Source organism: Sinocyclocheilus anshuiensis, unplaced genomic scaffold (genome assembly GCF_001515605.1).
Source record: "Sinocyclocheilus anshuiensis isolate Anshui unplaced genomic scaffold, SAMN03320099.WGS_v1.1 scaffold273, whole genome shotgun sequence".
Classification (NCBI taxonomy): Eukaryota; Metazoa; Chordata; class Actinopteri; order Cypriniformes; family Cyprinidae; genus Sinocyclocheilus; species Sinocyclocheilus anshuiensis.
In genome coordinates, this window is record NW_015540857.1 from 14,248 (window position 1) to 32,148 (window position 17,901).

Here is a 17,901-nt window from a genome sequence, read left to right on the forward strand (position 1 = left end):
GGGGCGAAAGAAGGTTCTTCAGATTATAAAAAGGTAAGAAAGAGATGGTTCTTTATAGAACCTTTGACTGAATGGTTCTTTGTGGAACCAAAAATGGTTCTTCTATGGCATCGCTTGAAGAACCTTTTGAAGCACCTTTATTTTTAAGAGTGTAAATAACTTTTATTTTCTGTTTCCGCATGGATTTAGATTAATAAGCAAGGTCAGAAATTTCACCTATTCACCTATTTATTTCACCTAGTAGTTACGCACATTAGTCTCTGGACACTAAAACCTTACCCATAATTCCCCAGTAGACCCACCTGCTCAGGTGAATATAAAGTCCAGGTCTGACAGCACAGAGACACTAAAGCTCACACAGGAGCATCCTGAACATCTTTACACACCGAGACGACATGGACACAAGAGCCTCCCTCTCCATTCTGCTGCTGCTGTTTGGCGTCTCACAGGCGTCTCCTCTCACGGAGCTGCTGCGTCTAGTCTCTCCCTAAACAATCAAGGTTCCTCAAATGAGCTATTTTAAACATCTCTGTTTCTGCCTCCAGGAGGAAAGGTTTGAAGGAGTGTTTGTGTCAGAGCCTGAACCTCTGGACATCACTACAAGGATTTTGGAGTCCAACAATGGTCAGGCACTTTGTAGATTTCTTGTAAATTTATGAGTGTGTTTCAGAAAATAGTGGTCAAATGTGGTCAAGATGTATAAATATGGTCAGTTATTTTATCAGTATGTTTCTCTTTAAATGCAGGATCTTCTGAAGTCCTGATTGAAGCAGATCTGGTGTTTCCCAAAACCAGAAATGCTCTCAACTGCTTTAACAACAACTGTTTCTGGAAGAAAAACTCTAACAACATAGTGGAGATCCCTTACATAGTGAGCGGTGAATTCTGTGAGTGAATGTCCTTCAATCATTGAACAAATCTATGATTCATGTAGATCTCATTTTAAATCTGTGGCCCTTTTTGTTTACAGCCTATAATAACAAATTAGTTATCGCAAATGCCATGTCCACCTTTCACTCCAAAACCTGCATCCGCTTTGTGGCCAGATCAACTCAGAGCGACTACATCAGTATTGAGAACAAAGATGGGTGAGAACAATCATACCTTCTGGACTCAGTTTTACAACACAACTTTAAATCAGGTTGATATTGTATAACATCTCTTGTTTCTCTCCTCTCAGTTGCTACTCTTCTCTTGGCAGAACTGGTGGCAAGCAGGTGGTCTCCCTCAACAGGCAAGGCTGTGTGTATCACGGCATCGTTCAGCATGAGCTCAATCATGCCCTGGGCTTCTACCACGAGCAAACCAGGAGCGATCGGGATGAGTACGTCAAGATCAACTGGGAGAACATGTCTCCTGATATGGCCTACAACTTCCAGAAACAAAACACCAACAACCAAAACACTCCATACGACTACGGCTCCATCATGCACTATGGAAGAACAGCCTTCTCCATCCAGCCCGGGCTGGAAACCATCACTCCCATTCCTGATGAGACGGTGGAAATCGGACAGAGGCAGGGAATGTCCAACACCGACATCCTGAGGATCAACAAGCTGTATGGATGCTGAAGATGAGGAATAATTAAATATGTATCATGGGTCTTTGCTTTCTGGTGTTTAAGTTCTGAAATGTGTAATTGTGTTGGGAAAAATAAAGTTGATCAAAGTACAAAACAATTTAAGGTTTTTTATATTGTTTGCCATTTTGTGTCTGATCATAAATAAAACATTTTCTCATGAGAGCCAGATTCATACTAAAGAGGACAAGATTTTGAGTAAATACAATTTAAAATATAGCTGCAAGCAGCAATCACGGGGCCAAGCACTCCAGAGGCAAATTGAGGAGCTAAGCATGGCATGGAGCATCAGACAAAATGCAACGAGTAATAAAAGCAATTTTAGGATGATTGTAATTGAAATGGCTGAAAAATCATAAATACAACCACTAGTAATATGATTAAATGGCTTATCACTTTTGACCAACAGGTGGCGCTGTAATCAAATCATTTTGGCGTGTTCTGTGTGAGGTGACAATGGCACACACAAAGTTTGTTGTCATTATGTCAAAGCTTTGAAGCGATATAGCCTTAAGAGTCATTTTGGCACCGTGCCTAAATTTGTAGCAGCGCTGTACAAAAACGGTTTCGTCTATCGACACGAAATCCATAACATTTTGTCAGCACAGTCTGAATATGATTTGACTCGATTTTGGTGAAAATCGGACCTAGGCTTGAGGAGGAGTTCGAAAAAGTAGGTTTACAGCATAAATCAAAATGGCCGAAAGGCAGTTCGGATTTGCTAAGGGAAAATTTATATGTCTGTTGTCGGCATAAGCCAAGGAATATTTTGAAATCAGTTTCATTGCAATAGGCTAATGCAATCAAAAGTTATTAGCATTTTTGTAAATTTCATAATTAATAATAAATCAATGGTTTATTACTCTTGACCAATAGGTGGCGCTGTTACCAAATTGATGTGGCGTGGTCAGTGTGAGGTGACAATGGCACATACAAAGTTTGGTCCAAATATGTCAAAGCTTTGCAGAGATACAGCCTCAGATGCATTTTGGCATCTTAACCAGCATATTCGTTGACGCTCTAAACGAAAACCGTTTCGTATATCGACACGAAATCCATAATTTTTTGCCAGTTTGGTCTGAAGATGATCCGAGTCAAATTTGGTGAAAATTGGACTAACGGTCTTGGAGGAGTTCGAAAAAGTAGGTTTTCAACATGAATCAAAATGTCAGACAGGAAGTTCAGCCAATTATGGCAAAATTTGGGGTGTATTTTTTGGCGTATTTGGGGTGAAGTCGTGGCCTAATGGTTAGAGAGTTGGACTCGTAACCCAAAGGTTGCGGGTTCGAGTCTCGTTCCGGCAGGGATTGTAGGTGGGGGGAGTGAATGTACAGCGCTCTCTCCACCTTCAATACCACAACGGGTGTGTGTTCACGGTTTGTGTGTGTTCACTGCTGTGTGTGTGCACTTTGGATGGGTAAATGCAGAGCACTAATTCCGAGTATGGGTCACCATACTTGGCCATATGTCACGTCACTTTATCACTTTACTTTATCAAAATTGGCATCGATGTTCTCATCATGATGCAAGGAATCTATCAACATCAGTCTGATTACAATATTATAATGTATGCAAAAGTTATTAGCATTTTTATAAACTTTTGACCACAAGGTGGCACTGCGCCCAAACTTTTTGAGTGCCATCAGGGCATGGTGCCGAAGATGCATACCGATTTTTGTAATAACAAAGTCTAAGCGTTCTTAAAATATTGCATTTTTTGACTAAATTAAAAATGGCCGATGCCCAAAATGGCTGACATGGAAAAATTTGGTATGGTTCGACTCGGCATGATGCACCGAATCTAAAGAATAGCGAAAAAACTAAACCTTGCGATTTTTGAATTTTGGTGTTCATTCGACTCGGCATGAGCCAAGGATTCAGAAGAAAAAAAGAATTTTCATTTTGTGCCTTATGGTTCAAAAGTTATTAGCATAAAGAAATTGAAACTTTGGACAAGTGGTGGCGCTAGAGAGTTGGAGTTAGAGACTCCAAACTTGCTGTGGTTAATGTTGAGATTGGGGTCTATCAGTGTGCCAAATTTCACAACTTTCCCGCAAGCGGTTCTATGGGCTGCCATAGACTTTCGGCGGAAGAAGAAAAATGACGCTAACGGATACAATAGGTGCCACCGCACCTTCGGTGCTTGGCCCCTAATTACAGTCTGTTTTTCACGTAAACAATCAAATTGATTCAGAAGACTTTGAATAACGCACATGAATCACAAATTGATTACTTTCATTTTCTTTTTGGAGCTGGACAATGATAATCACCATCCACTCATTCTTGTGTTTCACAGATGAAATGTTATTCCATTTTGGAAAGACCTGAAATGACAGTTTTTATTTTGGAGCCAACTTACTTTATGCAATTATAAAAATATATACAGTATCACTTATTATTAATTCATATATGGGAAGCTTGAAGCCATATTTGTATACATACATTGTTTTGTTCTTAATTTTTGCAGTTCAAAAGTATAGAGAAGATAACAGAATAATGGAGGCCTACTATACAAAAGTTAGTCATCTTTTTTCTCATTGTTCATTATTAAAAAAAAGTAACTACAAGAAAATACAGATTTTTTTCAATAAAAGCCTAACTGCTAATATTGTAGGTTTCTGTTCAGTTTCACTGGTAAATACCAGAGAAAGTAATGCATGTAAATTGTGTATTTTTTCATTATTAAACACTGTATGTCTAAAGATCAAGGGAATTTTGGTTTCTCAGTTCATGACCCTTTTAATATATATTATCTAATCTGTATTTATGTAATAAATTTGCATATTTATACTACAACAGGTAGGCTTTATGAAAAACGGGAGGATGACAGCAGCTGATTTCCAGTACTATGCCAACTCTGGAAACAGTAGATGAGTCTGTACTGGTGAGATTAATTGCCTTCCTGCCAAAAATCAAAATGGTGGCTTAAAAGTGGAAGCTACTTTGCTTTGGTCACTATAGACAGCTGTGTGAACATCATTGGAGAATATATAGGATGAAATGAATACTGTATCATTATTCTAATATTTCACTCTTCCAAGTCGCAGAGAAGATCCTACTGCATCTCGATAACGCCTACAACATTCCAAACCTGCGTGGCTGATCGGTGGCCTGCAAGACCAACCTGCCCTCCAACACTGCATTCTGAGGGTTCGGTGTGCCCCAGTGCATGCTGGTCGTTGAGAGTATGATCGATGATGTTGCACTCAAACTCGGCCGTCTGTCTGAAGAGGTTAGTGTCACAAAAAGATCTTTTGCTCTTGGCCCTTTTGCATCATTATGCAACATATATTACTAATGATCAAGTTAATAAACTAATTATTCAGGTTTTTTTGTCCCATTTCCCATCATTTTTATTTTATTTTTGCAGATCAGGGAGATAAACATGTACAAAGAAGTTTCCCTCACTCACTACAAGATGGAGTTTGACCCAGAGAATCTCGTCCGCTGTTGGAAAAGCTGACTTCAGGCAGTGCCGGTAGGCCATCGATTTCTTTAACCAGCAGAACCAGTTCAAAAAGAGAGGAATCGCCATTATAACCATCAAATATGGCATTGGGTTTGCTGAAGGCTTCATGCCACAGAGTCTTTTATATTATTTTAAATTAACTCCAAATAATCTGTTGGCATTTTTGTGTGTTTACAACAAAGGCTGCCGCTCTTGTGCATATTTATAAGGATGGGTCTGTGCTAGTGAGCCGCGGTGGGATGGAAATGGGCCAAAGTGTACAAACTAAAGTCCAACAGGTACCACTTCCAGCTTTCTGCACTTATCTGCAACCATTTCATAGTTTTTGGGCTTATCTCAGCTGTGTTCTCAAAGGTGGCGATTCGAGAGCTGAATATTCCTGCTTCTTTGATCCACATCACTGAGACCAGCACACAATATGTCCCAAATACCTGCCCGTCTGCCAGATTTTGAAACACCAGATCAGTCTGGACGACATGATTTGATGATTTTGAAGGTTCTTTTAAAACTTTTTTATGCTTTAATATCTGTTTTTGGATTGTTCAAATCATACTTTTGCAGGATGCCTGCCAAATACTCTACAACAGACTAGAACCAATCAGAAAGAAGAATCCCAAAGGAACATGGCAGAACTGGGTAAAGTGGACAAACTATTAAAGGCACAATATGTAAGGTGTTCGTAATAACATATCCAAAAACTACTTACACAGTGTGATATATTTCATGCGGTTGTGTACTTACGTTATCCCAAAAGTTCCCAAAGATTTGTAAATCCAGAAAAATTCCAGTTTTAAATAATGTCTCGTCCCTGGTCATTGTCACCTATTAATGACGTAATATCCGCATATCCTCAGTTTCTGCTTGTAGAAACTATGGCAACACATGGACACAAATGCTGCTGTACTGTTAAACTAAATCCATTACTGCTGTCGCAAATAAAATTAAAATTAAATAAAAAGTGTTGACCGCAGCATTAAATTTATATCTGCTCAATGTTGTACATGTTTTTACAGTGTTGCGCATTATAACCAATCACACACAAGTCTATTGAGCTTATGAATGCAATGACCAATCAGAGGCAATGCCTCTGAATAATTTATTCGCTGTTTGAATAACTGTGGAAGGTACAGGTAATAAAAAAATAACAATTCATTACCTCATCCTTGAACATCCTCCTTCATAGCATCATCAAGCTTCGCCTAGAGGTCGCATTAATATATTACACCTTAAACAGTTCTTTTAAATTACAATAATATTTCACAATATTACAGCATTTACTGTATCTTTGTTCAAATAAATGCAGCCTCGGTGTGAGATAATACTTGAACCTGCATGAACGCTCCCTCAATCTGACACACACATATATATTATATGAGTAAATGCATATACACTGAACAAAATTATAAACGCAACACTTTTGTTTTTGCCCCCATTTTTCATGAGCTGAACTCAAAGATCTAAGACTTTTTCTATGTACACAAAAGGCCTATTTCTCTCAAATATTGTTCACAAATCTGAAGTGTTGTGTTTATAATTTTGTTCAGTGTATATGCATTTACTCATATAATATATATATGTGTGTCAGATTGAGGGAGCGTTCATGCAGGGTCTGGGTCTCTACACCGTGGAGGAGCTCAAGTTTTCTCCTTCTGGTGTTCTGTACACACGTGGACCGGGCCAGTACAGATCCCGTCCTTCTGTGACGTCCCTCTGAAGTTTAACGTCTACCTTTTAGCCGGCACATCCAACCCTCACGCCATCTATTCTTCAAAGCTCAGCCATTGGCTCTGAACATATGAAAACATCATCATAATCCTGTTATTATGTTTTGTTCTGATTTAAAGCTGTTGTGTTGCTCTTATCAAATCACAAGACATTTATTATATTTAAATAGTCACCTGAATTAACATCCAACAATTATCAGCTGTTTGCCGAACGATGATCTACTAAAACAAAAAAAACAAACAAACAAATGAAGCTCTGCATGCAATCATATCTCAAGAACAATTTATAGTTATTCAAGCTTATTATTAACATCTTAATTTTATCTCACATAAATCAGTTCACTTGACACTTAGGATTTGCTTTAACAGCTATTATAATAAATGTGAATTAAATTAATCTACATCCTACTATTGACTGAGAAAGTTCCTTATTGCTTTTATGAAACATTAACTGCATGATAAAAATATTAAGGAAGCTAGAAGTCCCCAACATGTAAACTGAGGTTAAGAGTTTGACCTGATAGCCAGTTTATGAGCTCAAAGTCTCAATGAAAAGAAAGTGACAGCATTACAAAATTTGAATAATCTGTTGTTTTTCTTCACACGTTGATGGCCCAGGGTTTGGTTTTTACTTTCCTGTCTGGTGGATTCTGTTTGAGAAAAAAAAAAAAAAGATATTTAAATTATAAAATTGTACATTTGTTTTTTTGGAGCCAAAACCGATAAACCTGAAACAATGTATAATAATATAACAAATAAAATATTATCTATTAAATGTATAGTGTATTATAATATATTAAAAACTAAAATTTAGAATTTTTAAATTATGAATATGCATTTACTGTATTAACACTGTTCACCCACCATCCTGGTAAAGCAGTCTTCACAGGCCATATGTATCTTTTCTGCAGTAGCAGGAGAAGAGAAAGGAAAACCTTTGCTCAGGCCTCTCTCTCTCCGCGTGGCTGCAATCGCTTCTTTAATGGCAAAGAACAAAGTGCAGCCGAAAAACACAGTAGGCTCCCCGATCCCCTAAAAAAAACAAAAAACAATACCTTTATAACCAATATTTCAACAAATAATAAAATTCCACTGTGCATAAATATCCTATTTTGTTCAGAATGTCAGATTACTGAAGTAGAAGAGGTTGCAAACGTTGTTTAATGTGCTCAAATGATTGACGTCTGCTGTGAACCGGCCTGACCTGAAGAGTTTTTTTTCAATCATAGAAGCCTAGACGCAAATTTGGCGATTGTTATGTCTGCAATTATCACTGAAAGGTAAATATTACTAGTTATTTGCTATGTATTTTTACTTAAACAGCTTTGATTTTGGTTGAACTTGTTGTGTTGACATTCAGGGTTTTTTGTTTTACCTTTGAGGAGTAGATGGCGTGAGGATTGTCTGCGTTCCTCAGCAGGTGGACGTTCAGCTGAGGAGGGATGTCACACAGAGCTGGGATTTTATACTGAGAGGGACCCCTGGTCAACAACACACCCTCAGGAGAAAACTGCAACTCCTCTATAGTATAGAGCCCAATTCCCTGGACAAAACCTCCCTCCACCTGTAAACACACACATTTATTAATATTAACTGTAGTGTATGGTCACTGATTTATACCCTAATTATCTAAATTGTTTGCATCTGAGGTACAATAATAACGTCTTAAATACCTGTCCAACATCCAGAGCAGGGTTTATGCTCCGACCAACATCCATCACAATGTCAGTTCTAATGTTCTGTAAAATATAATTTCACAGTCCACAAAATTTTAATATTCAAATTGTAAATGTGCACACATAACCTGAAAATTTGCAGCTTTATGAATCCAAGCCATTGACACGTCAATAACTGCTCATGAATCTTTACTGATATGACATCTAAGTTCCATAGCCAAATCATATTAATATTTATGAATATAAATTACTAAAAAAAGACAAGCACCTTGTGATCTCCTGTCAAGCAGTCAATTTCCACCTCTGAGCAACAGGCCCCGAAAGTAAAGTAGTAGTACGAGTTGCCGTCACTCTTTTCCCAGTCAACACTGGTATGGGGGCCCCTGGTATAAGCAAATCGTTTATTAAATTGTATATTTATTTATTATTAAGACATTCTTAACAGTATCTCATCACAGACAACTCAATATTTTGCTTTACACTATTGCAAGGTCAAACACATACATAAAGAAACCTGTTGCTGACAAACTGATCTTCTGGCAATATGCTTTCACAACCTGGAAACATAACAGCAGTTAAGTGATTCTCGTTTGGCTGTCCATCAGTAATTCAGTCTGTATTATACAGTTGAGTACTTGGATGTCACTCTTACTAACCAGTTGTTGCCAGGTGAATTGGGATGTTTCTTAATGAGTGGCTCCAGACGTCTCATCAGTTTCTCACAACCATTCTTCATGCAAAATAGTACAATTTCAGTCGTGAAAAAGACATTTGCATAAATACTTGTAAATCAGTTACTGTTCCTATACCTTGACTGCCATCCCGACAGCATCCGTGCCAAAGGATGCAGCAGATGGTGCAGCATTGGGCACGTTTCCTGTGCAGGTCTCCTTGATATGGATCGAAGACATTGTAACCTTCAGAATGCGACTTGCAATCTGCAATTTGAATGTGAAGGTTGACATTATCTTGCAAGTGGCGTATTTCATGTAATACTTGTATTTGGAACCATTATTCAACACTGAGACTCATCGCACCTGTATGGCTTTGGTGTTGATAACTTGACCCATCTCGGTTCCTCCATGTGAGATCGGAACTGATCCATCTTTGTAGATGTTTACCAATGCTGCTCCCTGAAGAGAATTCCCAAAAAATGGTCCAATATTAGATATTCTTTGTAGTAGTATTGACTAATACACCGTGAAAACCTTTAAAGTGATCGTGTGAACTAAACTGCACCATTTTATGTGCAGTCTTACACATTTTCACCCACCTGGTTATAGAAACCTTTGGAGAATCCAATTCCAAACTTCAGTGGGACAATGGAGATCCCTCTCTTCTTCCAGTGGTTGTGGGCATTAAACTGCTTGATGGACAGGCATCGATGGGTGTAGTCAGATTTCTCGAGACACTCGTTCCAGCACTGTACCATGTCATAAGGAGAAAAGAGCTGCTTGTGGTGGGTGTAGCATTTCTCGTCCTTGTACATGTTGATGTCTCTCACCTGTACAATAGATATATTTGTTGGATTGCGTATTTAGAGTCTAAATGAAAACCCCAATTTTATCATGATCTGACACATCAAAAGTTACCTCGACAGCTCAACATTATAAACGAACAGTTGTAGGGTTTTTAACATACAGTCTTTTGGTTACCAGTTAAAATTTTAACCCATTAAGACACTGTTTGAATTCTGTTTAATCAACTTATCTTTAATCCCACCTGATGTGCAGGTAAGCCACACCTGGCGGCCACCTCATGTAGCACACTCTCAATGATGGTCAACCCTTGAGGTCCACCATAGGCACGGAAGGCTGTATATGATGGTAAGTAGGTCTTGCACACCAGTCCACATCCATGTGAAGGAGAGCTTTCTCCATGATCTGGTAGTAAATTACAAAAGATACAAAGTATGTGACTTAGAGACTGACCTATTGTACATGGGAATTTAAAGTAATAATTCCCCCAAAAATGAAAATTCTGTCATTAATTACTCACCCTCATGTCATTCCAAACAAAACCTTCATTTATCTTCGGAACACAAATTAAGATATTTTTGATGAAATCCGAGAGCTTTCTGACCCTCCATAGACAGCAACGCAACTACCATGTTCAAGGTCCAGAAAGGTAGTATGGATATTGTTAAAATAGCCCATGTGACATCAATGGTTCAACTTTAATTTTATGAAGCTACAAGAATAATTTTCATGCACAAAGAAACCAAAAATAATAACTTAAACAATTCAACAATTTCTTCTTTTCAGAATCAGTCTTTGACGTGCGTTCACAAGAGTAACATGACGTATGAACATGTCAGTTGCGCTGCTGTCTATGCAGGGTCAGAAAGCTCTCGCATTTCATCAAAAATATCTTAATTTGTGTTCCGAAGATAAACAGAGATTGTATGGGTTTGGAATGACATAAGTGTGAGTAATTAACGACAGCATTTTCATTTTTGGGTGAACTATACCTTTAAAGGGCACCTCTTATGCAAAATCCAGTTTTACATGGTGTTTGGACATAAATGTGTGTTGGCAGTGTGTGAACACAACTACCCAACAATGATAAAAATCCACCCACTCCTTATTTTTTAATCTCCATTAGACCAAATCAGTCTCACTAGGCCTGCAGTTTTGATTCTCTATATGCAATGTGACATCACATCACAGTCTTCAATTTCTCATTTCACTCCAGACTGCTTTGTGAATGTCATGTCGTTATAGTACTTAGCATTTTAACCGTATTTGTGTGCGTACGTTATCGAAGTATTTTAATTGATCAGCACTGTGCTTGTGAGAATAGTTTGTGCAGGCTGTCCGTTCGGTAGCGCAGTTGCACGGCTCGGTCCATTGAGCCACGCCGATGACAGGTCAGCACGGTGTGAGCTCTGAAACATTGCGCTGTTTTGTTCCACTTTCAGTGCATTTGGCTTCCCGTATGTACGGCTGAGCACTGGTTCTCTCGCTCTCAGTTATGTTGCTTCTACCGGCTGTTTATTACAGTAGGTATGTAAAGCAGAGAGACATATACACAACGCCCTCTTTTGGAGATGGGGCGGGCTCATTTGCATTTAAAGTGATACACACCAAAACAGCTCTTTTTTTAGACACGCCTCAAAAATGGCAATTTCCAGATGTTATAATAAATTATATGTGGGGTATTTTGAGCTGAAACTTCACAGACACATTCTGGGGACACCCAAAACCAATATTACATCTTGTAAAAAGAGGCATAATAGGTGCCCTTTAAGATAACCTAGCTCACAGTTCCAGGGATTGGTCATTTATAAATCTAAAACATTTCATTTTTTCTTGTTTAAGTCTTAAAAACCAACATACAAAAGAGGATTCATCTAGAGTGCATCCTCCATTACTGTAGTATGTGATAACAGCAGCCAGAATTGTTCCATCATTCATGTATCCAACCTGTAGAAAGGCAGGACATAAGCTGTTGTGATGTTGCACATTTATCCAGTCAAAATACTGTTACCAATAGTGACACATTACCTTGTACTTTCCCAAGAAAGGGGACCTGCCACTGGTGATTAGCATGTTATCTTCACGTTCTAGTACACATCGCACAGCACGGCCAGTTCTGTGGTTAAATTTGAGTGTACAGACAGTGTACTTAGCTTTAGCATTGTGTTAAAAGCTAATTTCATAGCATACTATCTTTGTATTCCACAGAAACAAGTAAACAAAATATTTAAAATAAGCAATAAAGGAAAATACACAAGCAAATAAATAAGCGATGGAGGATAATGATGCAATCTTTGTGACTTTACCACCAAATCCACCTCCTAGCCTCTTCACATGACATGTGATCTTATTGAAGTCAATGCCGAGAGTGATGCCCACCACTTCCTGTTAAAAGTAGGAAATTAGGCCAACAACTGAGGAATAAACTCATCAGTTTATGTCCATGGAGCAATACAGACCTGAGTATAAGCTGCATGTTGACTGGCAACATAAAGCTCCAGTTCACCTGCCTCTCGCTTAGGAATCGCAATCAATCCCCGAGTTTCCATGTAGACATGTTCCTGACCACCCATATACAGCTCACCTGTGAAGTATGTAAAAAAAATGAGAATGTGCATTGTATAAAAAAGTCAAAGACTAGTTTAAAAAAGTATTTTATATGGAGAGGTTCAAATAGGATTCAGATTTAATTGTACACACCCTCTAGTATGTGGTCTGCTTTCTCAAACCCTTCTTCCACATTTCCTCTTTCCAGTTTTCTCTTGGGATCAAAAAATGACTGGTGTTCAATGGCCTCCTTAATAAAAAAATAAAGATGTTGAGGTGATTAGTAGAATTAGATGATGTAAGATGCTGCTCCTCAACCTTTGTTTAGCACTCCATTATAAATGCTTTTCTGAATATGATTTACAAATACCTCTATAGTGAAAAAGACAGGTTGGATGTCCCCGAAAGTTATGGCCACCTGCTCGGCTGCTCGTTTTTCTTGTTCTCTGATTTCAGTCACGATGGCACCAATAATCTGCCCTACACAAATGACCTGCAAAGGGCAAACCGTCAAGACACAACATTGCAAAGTACTTGAAATGCAAAAGAAGCATTATTGACTAAGAAGTAGTAACAACTACTAATGTATATAGTAAGGCTTGAAACATCTAATCTGAGATAGGAATCATTTAGTATTCAGATGTATCTTTAAACCAGATAATATTTATTGTGGTACTTCCTCTTCAGCAAAAAGCTCCTCTGGGTTGTTGAACCAGAGTCTTCGATTTTGACCAGGAACATCCTTGGCAGAGATGAAGGTGACGACTCCAGACATGGCTAGAGCCACCAATGCATCTATAGAGCTGATGTAAAGATAAGATTGAGACAGTGAGATTTGCATTTTCAAAGAAATAAAGAATTGTCCAGCCCATACACTTAATGGATGAATTAGATAAACAAGCCGGAGCACCTCCCTTCATTTTGTAAGGCTTTGGACTTAACAGAGTGTGTACTCCCTTTAGTTACACACATTAGTCTCTTGACACTAAGACCCTACCCATAATCCCCCAGTAGACCCACCTACTCAGGTGAATATAAAGTCCAGGTCTGACAGCACAAAGACACCAAAGCTCAGCACAGGAGCATCCTGAACATCTCTACACACTGAGACAACATGGACACAAGAGCCTCCCTCTCCATTCTGCTGCTGCTGTTTGGCGTCTCACAGGCGTCTCCTCTCACGGTAAGATCCTGTCTAGTTCCTCCCTTAAATGATCAATGTTCTTCAAATGTGTCAATTTAACATCTCTGTTTCTGCCACCAGGACCAGAGGTTTGAAGGAGTGTTTGTGTCAGAGCCTGAACCTCTGGATATCACTACAAGGATTTTGGAGTCCAACAATGGTTAGACACCTTGTATATTTCTATAAAGAGTTTCACAAAGTATTGGAAAAATATTATCAAAACCTAAAAATATGTTCAGCTATTTCATCAGTATGTTTCTCTTTAAATGCAGGATCTTCTGAAGTCTTGATTGAAGGAGATCTGGTGTTTCCCAAAACCAGAAATGCTCTCAACTGCTTTAACAACAACTGTTTCTGGAAGAAAAACTCTAACAACATAGTGGAGATCCCTTACATAGTGAGCGGTGAATTCTGTGAGTGAATGTCCTTCAATCATTGAACAAATCATTGAACACATTCATGAAGATGTCATTTTAAACCTTTGGCCCCCTTTTTTTTTTTTACAGCCTATAATAACAAATTAGTTATCACAAATGCCATGTCCACCTTTCACTCCAAAACCTGCATCCGCTTTGTGGCCAGATCAACTCAGAGTGACTACATCAGTATTGAGAACAAAGATGGGTGAGAACAATCATACCTTCTGGACTCAGTTTTACAACACAACTTTAAATCAGGTTGATATTGTATAACATCTCTTGTTTCTCTCCTCTCAGGTGCTACTCTTCTCTTGGCAGAACTGGTGGCAAGCAGGTGGTCTCCCTCAACAGGCAAGGCTGTGTGTATCACGGCATCGTTCAGCATGAGCTCAATCATGCCCTGGGCTTCTACCACGAGCAAACCAGGAGCGATCGGGATGAGTACGTCAAGATCAACTGGGAGAACATGTCTCCTGATATGGCCTACAACTTCCAGAAACAAAACACCAACAACCAAAACACTCCATACGACTACGGCTCCATCATGCACTATGGAAGAACAGCCTTCTCCATCCAGCCCGGGCTGGAAACCATCACTCCCATTCCTGATGAGATGGTGGAAATCGGACAGAGGCAGGGAATGTCCAACACCGACATCCTGAGGATCAACAAGCTGTATGGGTGCTGAAGATGAGGAATAATTAAATATGTATCATGGGTCTGTAGATGAATAAGCTGATTCTTTGTCTTGTGATGGTGTTCAATTTTGGGAATGTTTGATTGTGTTGGGGAAAATAAAATGAATCAAAATGATCAAAATTGTGTTTAAATGTGTTATTCCATAAATAATGAACACATTTCTTTCTACTTACATGATCTTTGCATGAGCCCTGGTGCTGGTTACCATGGAAACAAAACGTTCTCCTTTAACAGATGGGATGTCATTGTAATACACAGCTTCTCCTGTAGCCTGCTGAAGGGCAGCCTGGTGTACGTTGGGACGTCCCACCAGGTCATTAGAAGACTGAGTCTCTGGTACAAGCTGTAATTTCATTGGTAATGAGAAAGTTGTTAATCACACTTGATATGAAAATGCAAGCTTTGTTTTGAGTTTGTCCCTGTGTAACTCAGGTCTGCCTACCTGGAAAGAATGGTTTCCTTGCAGCGCTACCTAGATTTAAGTAAATTGTTCTGCTTTTAAATTAATAATTGCCATAATCATACCTTTTGTTGGAGCTCCAGCATGTATTTTCAATTCAAGCAATACAGCAATTCAAAATTGCATGTAAAACCTGAAAAAGAAGCTGAGTACTAGAGCCTTGCGATACTCTTCCTGTCCACCAGGGGCAGTAGGGGGCACATACATTTCTTCTTCTAAGAGTTGCGTTCCCTCTACCAAAAGTTTCTCATCCCATTTTCTGCCAAGTAAAAATCAGAGTTCACTGACTGGGATGTATGCAATTTAGCAACACAAAATAATGCAGGTAGTGCACCAGATTTTGTTAGTTTTCATTTAATGGTTAACTGTTGGCTTTTCTTTTTCTAAGCAATGTATTTGTTACCTTCAGTAAAACAGTGTACAGTCTTTGGATGTGAATTATGAAGACCTTGAGATGGCTGTACCTTCCCATCAGCTCTTTACAGGCGTGTCTGGCTTTTACCAGAGTTGATCCCACATCTCCATAAAAAATATCCAGATTTTCCACCACATTTGAGTCATGTCTGAACGCCACCCTCATGCCAGAATTCACTATGGAGAAGGCGAACTCTCTGCGCTGTGCCTGGCGAAATGCAGACACAAACTCCCACTGTAAAGCACAGGGATTAGCGATTAGCTTTTCAGAATGGAAACTGAAATTCATATTGTATTTGTAGTGTAAAAGTGAATTTGTGGTTAAAAAAAATTAAATAGATGGAATTAGCAATGACTAATAGTCTTTTAGGGTAAGTGTGTTTGTTGAATCTTGAATAGTTTTGTAATATAGACTTTAGTTTTAGCATTAACTTTAGTCTGCGTCCTCCATTTTGATTAACGTACCGGTCTTTAGTGAGAAATGTCAATAGCCAGCAGAATCTCATCTGGTCATAGAGCCGTTTTACCAAAGTCTGTGAAAAACTCTTCACTTAGACAAATCTCTCGAGCACCATCTATATTTAAGACCAATTGAAAAATGTAATTCTAATATTATTTTCCATGTCACATATATTGGAAACTGAGAAATATTGCAAAAAGGCAGTTATTGGAAATTATGGACAACTGAATTCCAAATATATATAATATGGCGCTCAGGATATTTCCACCAATGGTCTTGAATTTCCAACATAAACAAAGATGTAACATGTAGACAAGTAATTCAACACAAATTTATCATCAAAATTACTTTTTTTGCTTTTAACTACCAACTTATTATTTGTGTATAAATATTTCAGTCCTTTTTTTCTACTTAATTCCTCAAAGTGATTTGTTTTTGCTACTCACAGCCATGTCGCATATCTGTTTGCTGGCCAAACACTGTAATGTTTGAACGAGGGCCTGGTAAACCCTGCTTTTCTCTGGCCCGAGTTCCTCAATTCCTTGCAGAAGGACATCCTTCAAAACAGACAAACTGCATCCTGCCCCTACAGTTACACCTAAATAAAACTATGTTGTTGAATTTACTTTGGGCTTTTATATTCGCTAACTAAGCATATGAAATGGTGATGCATTATTTCACATTGATTTACCATTGTTTCTCCATTTGATAGTTTGAAGTTCTGGAATACTTCCACCATAGATCACCAAAGGATGGACAGTTCCCTTTTGGGGAAGTCGTTGCCTAATGGTTAGAGAGTCGTAACCCAAAGGTTGCGGGTTTGAGTCTCGTACCGGCAGGGATTGTAGGTGGGGGGAGTGGATGTACAGCGCTCTCTCCCACCTTCAATACCATGACTGAGGTGCCCTTGAGCAAGGCACTGAACCCCGAACTGCTCTCCGTGCGCCGCAGCATAAATGGCTGCCCACTGCTCCGGGTGTGTGTTCACGGTGTGTGTGTGTTCACTGCTGTGTATGTGCACTTTGGATGGGTTAAATGCAGAGCACTAATTCCAAGTATGGGTCACCAGACTTGGCCTCACGTCACTTTCACTTTAGGTTCATCTTTGGCCCTGTAAAAGAACAAACAGGTTCTATGGATGGATGGATGAACTTCCTCTTGAAACCAACCTATGGTTGTGTTCCCAACCAACAGAGGTGTGTTGGGGTATTAAGCTTTCAGCTTGATTAAATCTTTCAGATCTGCTGGAGGAATCCACCTGACCTTTTCACCCTGTAAACGAAGTCGTTCAGCTTATTTCTTTCCCATAATCTGTTGGAAAGAAGGGACATAATGAAAAAAACAAAAAAAACAATAGTGGCCTGAAATTTTCACATTCTTATTAGCTACCAAAAGAACACACGGTTTGCTCACCAGTAACTCTGGGGGAAAGATCAAATCCTGAGTTGGGTCAAGGGGTAAGACATTATCCATGCTGAAAAGTTCTCCAGAAATCTACCAATAATACCAGTAGCGAGTTATCATTATTGTACATTATTGTTTCTCCTCTATGCCCCGCCTTTCTGAAACACGTTGATTTTTACAAAGCTCATCGGTCTGAAAAGCAAGATGTGCTGTGATTGGCCAGCTATCCAGTGCGTTATGATTGGCCGAATACCTCAAGCGTGTGACTGAAATGTTACACCCCTACCATACTGTGATGATGCTGTCAGGCCGAAGCGATGATTCAAAAACATGAAAACCCATTATAAACGAGGCATTCGTTGCATCCAGTGGGGACATAATTATGGATT

The 17,901-nt window shown here is 38.9% G+C and overlaps 3 protein-coding genes across 3 annotated transcripts in view; 2 read left to right on the forward strand and 1 right to left on the reverse strand.

Moving 5' to 3' along the window:
* Nucleotides 1-395: 395 nt before the first annotated feature.
* LOC107687887 (high choriolytic enzyme 1-like) lies at nucleotides 396-1,571 on the forward strand. Its single transcript, XM_016485369.1, has 5 exons — nucleotides 396-466; nucleotides 554-624; nucleotides 747-887; nucleotides 971-1,088; nucleotides 1,181-1,571. Exons 1-5 carry the CDS (start codon nucleotides 396-398, stop codon nucleotides 1,569-1,571), a joined length of 792 nt encoding a protein of 263 aa, XP_016340855.1.
* A 5,800-nt stretch (nucleotides 1,572-7,371) lies between these two features.
* Nucleotides 7,372-17,901, reverse strand: part of LOC107687882 (aldehyde oxidase 1-like) — a 33,654-nt gene continuing 23,124 nt past the window's right edge. Inside the window, 13 exon segments of the mRNA XM_016485366.1 lie at nucleotides 7,372-7,422; nucleotides 7,637-7,804; nucleotides 8,148-8,336; nucleotides 8,446-8,511; nucleotides 8,717-8,831; nucleotides 8,953-9,005; nucleotides 9,101-9,178; nucleotides 9,258-9,386; nucleotides 9,486-9,581; nucleotides 9,722-9,952; nucleotides 10,171-10,331; nucleotides 10,470-10,479; nucleotides 11,787-11,873. Of these exon segments, the coding sequence (XP_016340852.1) occupies nucleotides 7,372-7,422; nucleotides 7,637-7,804; nucleotides 8,148-8,336; nucleotides 8,446-8,511; nucleotides 8,717-8,831; nucleotides 8,953-9,005; nucleotides 9,101-9,178; nucleotides 9,258-9,386; nucleotides 9,486-9,581; nucleotides 9,722-9,952; nucleotides 10,171-10,331; nucleotides 10,470-10,479; nucleotides 11,787-11,873 (1,434 nt within the window).
* On the forward strand, nucleotides 13,588-14,763 carry LOC107687862 (high choriolytic enzyme 1-like). The gene is made up of 5 exons (XM_016485335.1): nucleotides 13,588-13,656; nucleotides 13,744-13,816; nucleotides 13,929-14,069; nucleotides 14,163-14,280; nucleotides 14,373-14,763. Exons 1-5 carry the CDS (start codon nucleotides 13,588-13,590, stop codon nucleotides 14,761-14,763), a joined length of 792 nt encoding a protein of 263 aa, XP_016340821.1.